Source organism: Mobula birostris, chromosome 11, assembly GCF_030028105.1.
Source record: "Mobula birostris isolate sMobBir1 chromosome 11, sMobBir1.hap1, whole genome shotgun sequence".
Taxonomy (NCBI): Eukaryota; Metazoa; Chordata; class Chondrichthyes; order Myliobatiformes; family Myliobatidae; genus Mobula; species Mobula birostris.
Window position 1 is genome coordinate 4,323,767 of NC_092380.1, and position 12,767 is coordinate 4,336,533.

At 44.4% G+C, this 12,767-nt stretch overlaps 1 protein-coding gene across 3 annotated transcripts in view; it reads right to left on the reverse strand.

Moving 5' to 3' along the window:
* Positions 1-12,767, reverse strand: part of fuz (fuzzy planar cell polarity protein) — a 54,023-nt gene that overhangs the window by 36,339 nt on the left and 4,917 nt on the right. For 2 of the 3 annotated variants that reach the window (XR_011887700.1, XM_072271515.1), the window contains exons 2-3: positions 8,237-8,358; positions 3,648-3,732 (exon numbers count right to left, since the gene is read on the reverse strand). The exons of the other annotated variant lie outside the window; for it this stretch is intronic. Coding sequence is in view for 1 of the 2 variants with exons in the window: in XM_072271515.1 (XP_072127616.1) it covers positions 3,648-3,732; positions 8,237-8,358 (207 nt within the window). In the remaining variant the exon portion in view is untranslated. The remainder of the gene's footprint in view (positions 1-3,647; positions 3,733-8,236; positions 8,359-12,767) is intronic. 3 annotated transcript variants of the gene reach the window in all.

Here is a 12,767-nt window from a genome sequence, read left to right on the forward strand (position 1 = left end):
GAGGGCAAGCCCCAAGTTTTATTCGGCAGTTTATTCCCATTCCACTTTGAACTAAACCGTGGAATGAAACTACTAACCAGCATAAATATACCTGACAATAAGCTTCTTGCAAAATTCCAAATTGAGCCCTAATGAGGAACAGCCATTGTGTCATGTGATACACAAATGACTCTGCAGAATATGATTAAACTATGAATCACATTACAACACTCCAGCCTGGATACAATTTTGACAGAAATGTTCCAGAGGCTCATACTCTCTCCTCAGGATTAAACTAGTTAATCTTTCAATGAATTTCTAATGCTTGTTCCAACAGCTGTCCTTTAAAGACCTCTTCAAATTCACCATCAATTGTGGTTAAAGAGGTCAAAGGAAATGGGTTTTCAAATTAATCTTCTGAAAATTCCTTCCCGTTTTTCCTTTGTATATATATTTTCATTTTTATAGTTTGTATCTCTGTTTTCGGAGGCCAAGTGGTTAAGGCATTGGACTAGCGACCTGAAGGTCGTGAGTTCAAGCCCCAGCCGAGGCAACATGTGTTGTGCCCTTGAGCAAGGCACTTAATCACACATTGCTCTGCGACGACACTGGTGCCAAACTGTATGGGTCCTAATGCCCTTCCCTTGGACAACATCGGTGTCATGGAGAGGGGAGACTTGCAGCATGGGCAACTGCTGGTCTTCCATACAACCTCGCCCAGGCCTGCGCCCTGGAGAGTGAAGACTTTCCAGGCGCAGATCCATGGTCTCGCAAGACTAACGGATGCCTTTAATTTAATCTCTGTTTTCGGATTATTAACCCAGGGTCACCGGAAACAGCTTATTTCCACATGCTTCATCAGTCTCTGTCCACTGGGTCTCCCCCATCCCAGATCCCACTAACTTTCTCATCTATGAACAATACTGTCTTCTCCAATCTCACCACTTAACTGAAGTAACTGGCCCAAGGCAGCAGACCCCATGACCACATCATCTTTCCTAATGCATAATCCAGGAACATCTAAGTGAAGAATCCACTATTTTCTTTGGTTATAAATCCAACTAGTGGGGCAGCATGGTAGCGTAACACTATGACTGTGCTAGTGACCAGGTAGCGTGACACTATTACTGTGCCAGTGACCAGGGTTCAATTCTGCTGCTGTCAGTAGGGAGATTGTATTTTTTCCCCATGACTGCATGGGTTTCGTCCGGGTGCTCTGGTTTCCTCCCACAGTCCAAATATGTACAGGCTAGTAGGTTAGTTGGCTACATTGGGGTAACTGGACAGCGTAGGCTTATTGGGCCAGAAGGTCCTTCTACTGTGGTATATCTCTAAATAAACTTCAAATTAAATTTAAATCAAAAAGAAATTTGGCCTGTCCCCTAAAACCCTCACTAATTTTTATAGATGCACCGTAGAAAGCATTCTTCTAGGGTGCATCACAACCTGGTATGGAAGTTGTCCTGTCCAAGACTGGAAGAAGCTGCAGATCGTGAACACGGCCCAGCACATCACACAAACCAATCTTCCGTCCGTGGATTCACTCTACACCGCACGCTGTCGGAGCAGTGCTGCCTGGATAATCAAGGACACGACCCACCCAGCCAACACAGTTTTCGTCCCTCTTCCCTCCGGGAGAAGGCTCAGGAGCTTGAAGACTAGTATGGCCAGATTTGGGAACAGCTTCTTTCCAACTGTGATAAGACTGCTGAACGGATCCGGACCCGGATCTGGGCCGTACCCTCCAAATATCTGGACCTGCATCTTGGTTTTTTTGCACTACCTTACTTTCCATTTTTCTATTTTCTATTTATGATTTATAATTTAAATTTTTAATATTTACTATCGATTTGTAATCCAGGGAGCGCGAAGCGCAGAATCAAATATCGCTGTGATGATTGTACGTTCTAGTATCAATTGTTTGGCGACAATAAAGTATAAAGTATAAACTTAAAATAAAATTAAAATAACTATCTGTCCTGGGAACTTTTCTTTACGGCCTCATCTACTTACTCTTAAAATAAAAGGGAAAATGCATCCCCATGACTATTTGGTCCATCTTCCAACTCAATACCTATTAAATAAAATAAATATCAACAAATCCTGGAAACAGACAAAAGGTCAGACAGCATCCACAGAGAGAGAAACAGAGCTGAAACCTCAGGTTACTGATTTATAATTAGAACAGTTCTGATGAAAGGCTGTAAAAAAACATCAGGTCTATTGCTGTCTGACTTGCTCGATAATCCAGCATTTTTCTATTTATTTCCAATTTTCAGCATGATAATATTTTACCTTTGTACCATTTAAATTACACACAGTACATTTGGGACAGAATCCACAGGATGGAAAGGGTGAAGTCTTGAAAAGGTATGAACACAAGCACGGCATTTTTGACTATCAAGAGAGAATTGGGACAGAAAATTAATATGCTGGCAGTCGAAGCAATCACCCACACCCTGTGAGGATCAACTCACCCATCAAATATTATTTTCTGTTTAATGTTTGACCTTTGCTGAGTGAATGTTGTTTATGGTGTGAAAGAGACCACCTTCTACTTCTGGCATCTGGTGTTGGCATTACAGAACTGGCAGATCTGTGCATACAAACGTCATTATCCCACACTCAAAGTAAGGGAAGGAGTGTTTTTTCTTTAACTTTGCTACCTCAAGTCACCCCAAAGCACTTTACAGCCAATAAACTGCGATCGCAGTGGTGATATAGGAAAGGCAATTTGCACACAGCTCTCACAGACAGCAAAATAAGGATGATTAGAAAATTATTTCTTAGTTCTGTGGTCGAAGGATGGGTATAGGTTCTTGGTGAATTTCTTGCTCTCTTCACAAATGTGCCATGGGATCTTTCCCACCCACCTGAGAGGGAAGACCTTGAAATATCTTGGACACATCAGATGGGAAACAGCTTCTGCCCCCAGGTTGTTAAGACACTGAACTCTCTGCCACCACTCAGGTCTCATCATGTATGAAGATCCAGTAGTGTTACACTGGTTACTTTTCCATTTGTATCGTATGTGCATCTTATTTGTTAAGTTATTTGTGGTAATATTACTTTATATGTTAAGTGTGAGAGTTATATGTACCTTGGTCCAGAGGAACGTTGTCTCATTTGGTTGATTGACAATAAATTTGAACTTCGGTTTGATCTTGCAGCATTGCCTCAGGAGTGCACTGGGAGCGTCAATACTGATTAACGCAGCTGGTGAAGCTACTAACTCACCGCTCCAGAGATCTGGGTTCAATACTAACCTCCAGTACTGACTGTGTGGAGTTTGTATGTTCTCCCTGTGACCACAGAAGTTTTCTCCTACGTCCCAAAGGAGGTGGATTGGCATTTACTCACTGCAATTGTCCCTAGTTTGTGGATGAGTGGTAAAATATGAGGGGCTGTAGTTGGGTGTATGGGGGAAAACAAAGAGAGCTCTGCCAATTGAGCCCACAGTGCAGCAGCCCCCTGATTTTCCACAGCTCTGGAACTAATGGCAACGCTATTGTCCATCTGACAGATCAGCCAAGTGGAAGCTGGCACCTGACAGAAGGTTGTGACTAGAGGACCGCTTCTTACCTGCCTGTGATTGCGACAGTAGCACCTGCACGTGTGGCTAATAAAAATACTGCTAATCTAACTAACGTGTTGCTTTGCAGACTCACCATGGCACTGAACACGTTGTCTAACAGGCGGCTGAGGTAAAGGTCACTGGCATCTTCCTCAGAGCTCATGACGATGAGTGTGATGCTGCGTAACCATGGAAACAAGCTGTTAGCACAGTATGGACTAACTTTTCCAGGTATATTTTTAAAGCATAAGCACAGCCACACCGAGGGGTCACTATTGTGTATCTGGAATGCAATCACTGAGTGCTGTGTGAAAATAAAATACGTTTTAACAGCATAATTATTAACAACTTAAAAATATCACCTTCCTCCCCACTTCTCAAGACACAATCACCTTTCCTCCACCTACACCCCCACCCCCCCAGAAACCAGACCTTCACGTGAACACCTGTGGGAGAGTGCAAAGCCAAGTTCACGTAGGAGACACAGGCTGCAGCAGAGTCAGTAGTCAGCAATAGGGAACAGCAGCAGTTCTTGACTCTTCTCCCCATAGGGGCACTGAGATGTATACTGACCACTGTGCCCATGGCCATTGGCACTAGTCAAAAATTTGTGGGTTCAAGACATAAACATATAAATCTAGGTTGCAATATTATGTACTGAGCTTAGGACATGATGTTCAAACATGCCTCTTCCCTTTCTACTGGGCCCCATAGCGATATTCTCGAGAGTCAGAGAGTTATCCCTAGTATCCCGGCCATTACTTATGCTACAGCTGAGGTCATTAAGATGGACTAGGTCATCAGCACAATGCTGGATTTGCTCTGAGCAAAGTGACCACAACATCTCCATAACATCAGTAGACACTTACCAAAAAAAGGACTTATTTGACTGTGAAGAGCTTTGTAACTACCAAGAATGTCTATTAATAGGGTTTGCTGAAATGCACATCTTTTTTTTTAAAGAAAGGGAGACAAGTGTGAATCTGACTATACATGTCCTGTGGTAAACTGGGTATCATTACTGGACATAAACTGAAGAGATTCTGCAGATGCTGGAAAACTTGAGCAAGACACACAAAATACTGGTGGAACTCAGCAAGTCACACAATATCTACGGAGGGAAATAAACAATCGACGTTTCAGCTGTGACCCTTCAACAGGACTAGAAATTGAGGGAGACAGAAGCCAGAATAAGAAGGTGGAGAGAGGGGAAGGAATACAAGCTGACAGATCATGGGTTAGACCAGGTGAGGGGAAAGGTGGGTGGGGGGGGGGCGGTAGAAAAATATCTGTAACCCTGAAGTCTTTATGAATTTATAACTTCTGTAAAGTGTAATGTGCCAAAATGGAACTTGTGTGATCCCAACGTGCTTTGCTGGTTCGTTGATAGGAAGCTTACAAGAGGGGGTGTGATTTATGGCGGGGGAGAGAAGAAGCTTCAAAGACAAATGCGACTCATTTAAGACGAACGTAAATAAGGAAGGATTGCAATTAACTGATGAAACAACCTCAAAGACATGAAGTTGATGAATTACTGGATTCTGTAAGCATATAAAAAATCTGTTTTGAGTTGTATGATTGAAGCCACTTACCAAGTAATGGACGTAATGAACAGAGGTAGACTTTTCTTTGCAAGGAATAAACATGCTTATAATTTGATCCACTCTGAGTTTGTTGTAATCTGTTACTGTAGACTTAGAAGACCTACTGAACATAACAGGGGGATGAAGTGAGAAGCTGGGAGGTGATAGGTGGAAAAGGTAAAGGGCTGAAGAAGAAGATATCTAATAGGATAGGATAGTAGACCATGGAAGAAAAGGAAGGAGGAGCTGAACCAGAGAGAGGTGATGAGCAGGTGAGGAGAAAGGGTGAGAAGGTACCCAGAATGAGGAATGCAAAGTAAGGATGGAAGAGGGTCGAAATTTCTGGAGTTAGAGAAATTGATGTTTATGCCATCAACATGGATGCTACCCAGATGGAATATGAGGTGTTGCTCTTCCAACCTGAGTTTGGCCTCATCATGGCAGTAGAAGAGGCTGCGGACAGAAATGTCAGAATGAGAAAGTTAAGTCAAATTCAAATGGATAGCCACTGGATATCCTGCCTTTTGTAAAAGACAGAATAAAGGTGCTCCACAAGGCAGCTCTCTCAATCCGTGTCAGGTTTCACCGATGCAGAGGAGGTCGCACCAGATTGAGAGAACTGCCTTGTGGAGCCATCAACATGGATGCTACCCAGATGGAATATGAGATGTTGCTCTTCCAACCTGAGTTTGGCCTCATCATGGCAGTAGAAGAGGCCGCTCATGTTTCTGAAGCGGGAGTTAAAGTCACACCTCCCAACACAGAGGCAAAGGACAGTCAACCACTGAGCATTTACTGACACCCATAACTTACAACAGTTCTATTCAACCCACAAGTGTGAACTTCCAGGTGCTTAGCAATTTAACTCTCCATTCCAATTCATTGTTCCAACAAAGTCCAAAAAGTTTAGAGGCATAGCATCTCATCTTCCGACTCCACTTTTTGTAGCCCTCAAAAATCAAGTGTTGAATTTGATCATTACAGGTATCCAGACTTTCTGCTTTGTATCAGGATCGTCCAGGTCTGATGAAAGACCAAAAGTAATGTTACCTTCATTTTCTTTCTCCATAGATGCTGCCTGATCTATTAAGTATTTCCAGCATTCTCCTTTTTTCACATTTCCAGTATCAATATTCTGTATCTCACAGATCTAGCATTTCCTCCCATCTTTCCTTCATTCACATTCATCTCTGGTAAGGGGGTGGGGGGGTTCACTGCACAGGATCGAAATAAGCTGCAGAGAGTTATAAACTTAGTCAACTCCATAATGGGCTCTAGCCTCTGTACTATCCAGGAAATCTTCAAGAGGCAATGCCTCAAAAAGGCGGCATCCATTATGAAGGACCCTCATCACCCAGGACACGCCCTGTTTTCAATGCTACCGTCAGGAAGAAGGTACAGAAGTCTGAAGGCATACACTCAGTGATTCAGCAACAACTTCTACCCCTCTGTCATCCAATTTCTGAATGGACATTGAATCCATGAACACTACCTCACTACTTTATTTTTGCACTACATATACTTACTATAACTCACAATTTTTTCACCATCATTATGTAATGTATTGTACTACTGCTGCAAAGACAACACGTTTCATGACGTATGCCAGTGACATTACTGATTCTGATTTTCTTCAGACAAATTAGCTACAGTTAACAATCCACTGCCACCACTCGGTCCCTACACTATTCACACATTCCTTTTGTTCTCTCCACACCTCCCCTTTTTCTCTAGAACTTGAAGTGTTTGGCTTCTAACTTCTTGTTGCTGATGGAAGATCGTCTGCTGCTCAATATGCTCAGTATTTCCAGCGTCTGCAGTTTTTTTTAACTCCTCCATGGACGGTCCCTAGCCCGGCTGCAAAAGGAGGAGGGTTGGGCATAGGGCTAGCAATCCCGTTCTGTAAAAAACCCATACAGAAACACCAACAGGAGCTCCAAAGGGAGAAGAAGGGGAAGATAGGCTACACCTGGAATAACTTGGCCCAGGATATAGAGGACTCTGGCGAGCAGCTGTTGGTGGCACCAGTAGGAGTGATGGGGCTAAGTAACTGAGCAGTTGTTTTGCTTTTTAAGTTAATAATAATGGTCAATAATTGGGATTTTTAAAAATATTTTAAGTTCTTTGAGCTTCACATGCATTTCCAGAGAGGGAAAGGAGCTATGGTATCAGATAGAATGTTCTGCTAAAATAATTCAAGATTGCTTATTGTCATTCTTCAGCACGCAAGTGTAAAGGAGAATTAAATGATAGTTACTCTGGATCCGATACAGCATAAAAAAAAAGACAATAAATATAAAAGCAATCCTATGAAACACCAAGTATAAGTAACCATAAAGTTGCAGTGTATGGTGGCATGCAGGGTGCTGAGGGGCTGTGGAGAGGAGTGGCTAATGTGTATGTCCCTGATCAAAGTGGAACAAACAATCCATGAGCAGGGTTGGTGGGATCCTTCATGATACTGCTGATCTTTCTCCGGCACTTTTAAGTATATATATTCTTGATGGCAGGGAGGCTGGTGCCGGGTATGCATTGGACAGTTCTGAACTGCCCGTTGCAGAGCCCTCCTGTTGGCTGTGGTGTAGTTTCCATACCGCACCGCGATGCAGCACATTAAGGCGATCTCCACTGCGCACCTGTAGAAGATCGTGAGTATTAATGGCACAGTGCAGCTCTCTTCAGCCTCCTCGGAAAGTAGAGGAGTTGATTAGCTTTCTTGACTGTGGAGGATGTGTTCTGGGACCGTGAGAGATGTGCACTCTCAGGAGTCTGAAACTTCTCGCAGTTTCTACTACTGTGCCAGCGATGTGAAGGCCATGAGTGGAGCAGGTAGGGTGTAAAAGTCAAAATTAGGCAGGGAGGGCACCATGCATAGACTAAATCTAAATCCAGGGACAGTTACTAAAATAATTTTTTTCCACTAAAAATGTTAAATGTTCAGGGAACAAAACAAAATCTAGCTCCCCCTTGCCACCTCCCATATATTTTGACTCAACATGCTTAACTGAGATGCTCTTGTCACACCTCCCTGCACAACATAATCTTATATTTAAAATCTGAAGAGGATGAGCCAAGGCCAGTGATCGTCCTCACACCTCACCTGTCCCGGAAGACTCTCCAACAGACCCTGGTGTTGTCAGTGCAGGTACTAGTCAGCAGAACATCCTGGTTACTGCCAAACATGTGCACTCCATTTAGAGAACCAATCACAGAGAACGGGAGCTGAAAGTCAAATGGGCAATTTTAGCACATAGAACAGTACAGCACAGGAACAGGCCCTTCGGCCCATAATGTTGTGCCAAACCAGTTAAATTAGCAATCAAATGGCCAACTAAACTAATCCCTAATGCCTACACGATGTCAATATCCTTCCACTTACCTCACGTTCATGTACCTATCTAAACATCTCTTAAAAATCCCTAATGTACCACCGATGCAGGTAGTGCGTTACAGGCACCCATCATTCTCTGTGTAAAAATCTTTCCCCTCACATCTAACTTTCACAGAATTAATGCAGTAAACTCCAATGGAACATTGAACTGGTTCACTTCATTCCACTATGAGTGTTTAAAATCTCCAACTCCTGCCTTACAGACGGTGGGACAATTCTGAGGCAAATCGTAGGATACTCAGCAAAATCTTATTTAAAAATCAGAAAACTGCAAATGGAGACACGGAAAGTGCTAGAAGTATCAGCAGCATTTATGAAGGGAGAAGCAAGGGTTGACACTTCTGTTCATCAGAAACAAAAACTATTTTGAGGAGCACACACAAGATGCTGTGGGAACTCAGCTGATCAGGCAGCATCGATGGAAATGAATAAACAGTTAACTTTTCGGGCTGAGATCCTTCATCAGGACTGAGAAGGAAGGGGTAAGATGTCAGAATTAAAAGGAGGGGGTAGGGGAAGGAGCAACACACATAAAAGTTGCTGGTGAACGCAGCAGGCCAGGCAGCATCTCTAGGAAGAGGTGCAGCCGACGTTTCAGGCCGAGACCCTTCGTCAGGACTAACTGAAGGAAGAGTGAGTAAGGGATTTGAAAGTTGGAGGGGGAGGGGGATATCCAAAATGATAAGAGAAGACAGGAGGGGGAGGGATGGAGTCAAGAGCTGGACAGGTGATAGGCAAAAGGGATAAGAGAGGATCATGGGACAGGAGGTCCGGGAAGAAAGACGGGGGTGGGGGGGGACCCAGAGGTTGGGCAAGGGGTATATTCAGAGGGACAGAGGGAGAAAAAGGAGAGTGAGAGAAAGAATGTGTGTATAAAAATAAGTAACAGATGGGGTACGAGGGGGAGGTGGAGCATTAGTGGAAGTTAGAGAAGTCAACGTTCATGCCATCAGGTTGGAGGCTACCCAGACGGAATATAAGGTGTTGTTCCTCCAACCTGAGTGTGGCTTCATCTTTACAGTAGAGGAGGCCATGGATAGACATATCAGAATGGGACGTGGAATTAAAATGTGTGGCCACTGGGAGATCCTGCTTTCTCTGGCGAACAGAGCGTAGATGTTCAGCAAAGCAGTCTCCCAGTCTGCGTCGGGTCTCGCCAATATATAAAAGGCCACATCGGGAGCACCGGACGCAGTATATCACCCCAGCCAACTCACAGGTGAAGTGTTGCCTCACCTGGAAGGACTGTTTGGGGCCCTGAATGGTGGTAAGGGAGGAAGTGTAAGGGCATGTGTAGCAATTGTTCTGCTTACACGCATAAGTGCCAGGAGGGAGATCAGTGGGGAGGGATGGGGGGGGACGAATGGACAAGGGAGTTGCGTAGGGAGCGATCCCTGCGGAATGCAGGAGGGGGAGAGGGAAAGATGTGCTTAGTGGTGGGATCACGTTGGAGATCGCGGAAGTTACGGAGAATAATATGTTGGACCCGGAGGCTGGTGGGGTGGTAGGTGAGGACCAGGGAAACCCTATTCGTGGTGGGAGGATGGAGTGAGAGCAGATGTACGTGAAATGGGGGAGATGCATTTAAGAGCAGAGTTGATAGTGGAGGAAGGGAAGCCCCTTTCTTTAAAAAAGGAAGACATCTCCCTCGTCCTAGAATGAAAAGCCTCATCCTGAGAGCAGATGGTAGGGGAAGGAGGCTAGCTGGAAGGTGATAGCTGAAGACAGGAGAGTCAAGGGCTGGAGAAGGAAGGATCTGATAGGAAAGGATAGTGGACTGTAGGAGAAAGGAGGAGGAGGGGATCCAGGGAGAAGTAATAGGCAGGTGAGGAGAGGTAAAAGGTCAGGGGGAGGGAATAGAGGAGTGTGGGGGAGAATTTGCTGACCGGAAGGAGAAATCTATATTCATGCCATCAAGTTCGAGGCTACCCAGACAGAATATAAGACGTTGCTCCACCCTGAGGGTGGCCTCATCTTGGCACAAGAGGAGGCCATGGACCGACGCTTTGGAATGGAGATGGGAATCGGAATTAAAATGTTTGGCCACCGGGACAGCCCCCTTGTGGTGGATTGTGCAGAGGTGCTCAACGAAGCAGACCCCCAATTTACAACAGGTCTCTGAATGTAGAGGAGGCTACATCAGGAGCAGCGGACACAATAGATGACCCCAGCAGATTCATGGTGAAGTGTTGCCTCACCTGGGGCCCCGAATGGAGGTGAGGGAGGAGATGACCAACTTTAAGAGTTAACATTGTTCCCCTCATACTGAAAAAGATGATGCCAGCACACAACATGACCAATCGCGACATCCCGCAGGCCATTCACAAAACTACTACTTTTACTTCCTACTTTCAAGTATGATTCCACTACTGAGCCGTGTGCGATTGGAACGTGTGATTTTCATTTGGGGTCAGTTATGCAATCTGGTGCTTTTCTGTCTCCAAGGGAGTTTGGTGAGGTTTGAAGTAGAGTGTGCAGCCTGGAGGCCAAGAAACTTGGGGGACGAGGCGCAAGCCCGTGGTGGACTCCGTTGCTTCTCTCTGATCTCGCTGATTAAAGCATCAAGCAAGATTGAAATCAATGAGGATGAGAGAAGGTGAGTGGGTGTTCAGCATCGCATGCCTACATTTAACCGTGCCTCTCTCTCTCTCTCGCGGAGTCTTGGGTCTTGGGCAAGGTTTAATCAACACGGTTTGTGGGTTGGACTCTGTCGTTCATGTATTATGTGTGTCTGGTTACTCTTTTTTTAAAAGCTATTTTGTGAGATTTTGATCAGAGTGGACTGGCTCTGTGGCCGGCAGTTAACGAATGACACAGCGCGAGACTGAACTGAGCTGAACTCCTAAACTGGTTCAAGGACTCTGTGGTTTGATGTTTTATCTTCTGTGTGTTTTTCACTCTTTTTTTTGTCATTTGTTACATTTGTTCTTTTTTTGTGCATTTGGTGTTTGTTGTTTTCTTTGAGCAGGTCCCATGGTGTTTCTTTGTTTCATGGCTGTCTCTGGGAAGACAAATCTCAGGGTTGTAAACTACATACATACTTTGAAAATAAATGTACTTTGAATCCCTCACAGATGCTGTCTATTTTAATTTAATTGGAGCTTAGTAAAATAGAGGGCTATGGGTAACCCTAGGTAATTTCTGAGGTAAGGACATGTTCAGCACAGCTTTGTGGGCCGAAGGGCCTGTATGGTGCTGTAGGTTTTCTATGTTTTTATACAATACAGTAGCAGGCCCTTCTGCCACGCCATCCGATAACACCCATTAGTCCTACTAACACATACATCTTTGGAATATGGGAGGAAACCCATGCGGTCACGGGGAGAATGTACAAACTCCTTACTGACAGCGGCAGGAATTGAACCATGGTCATTTGGCACGGTACAGCATTATGCTAAACGTTACAGTACCGCCCAGATCTAATCTCCTGTAGCAAAAGCATTTGTTAAGTCCACTTTAGGCACTATTCAGTGGTGACCCTCAGGATGTTGATGGTCTGGGATTCAGTGAAATGCTGTTGAGTGTCCAGGTGAGATCACTTGCTGGAAGTTAATGCCTGCTGACTGCATGCCAACAGCAGTGTTTGCACTTCCAGCCCATGCACAAATATGGCCAAGGTCATGTTCGATGTGGGCATGGATTGCTTCATTTTCAGACGAGTTGCAGCAGTGGGGGAGTTTCTTCTGGAGGGAGAATCCAAATTAAGGTAGGGGGAGGGACAGGGACAGCTATAGGAGTCACTTCAAGATGTAAACTATTGGGAAACTCTTCTTCATACACAGAGCAGAGAAAATATAGGAACCTCTCCCTCCATATATAAAAAACTTGGGACAAAGGGCAAATTTTTAAAACTGACAATCTTTTTAGAGACAAAAGCCAAGACTTATAGATTTAAGACAAAGATCAGTGACAATCTAACTGGATGGACTACTCCTGTTATTAGCAAGCAGTGTTAGAATGAGCAAGAAAGGAACTCAGTGGGTTAGGCACCATCTGTAGAGGGAAATGGGCAGTTGATGTTTTGGGTAGAGACTCTTCATCTAGGGCATCATGGTAGTGTTGTGGTTAGTGTAACGCTTCACACCACCAGTATAAGTAGATTCACGTTCAGATATATCAGATAGTTGAGTGGTGTTGCAGCAACAACCTCAGTAAGACCAAAGAACTGATTGTGCACTTCAGAAGGGGCAAGACAAGGGACACATACCAGTCCTCATAGAGGGATCAGAAATGGAAAGAA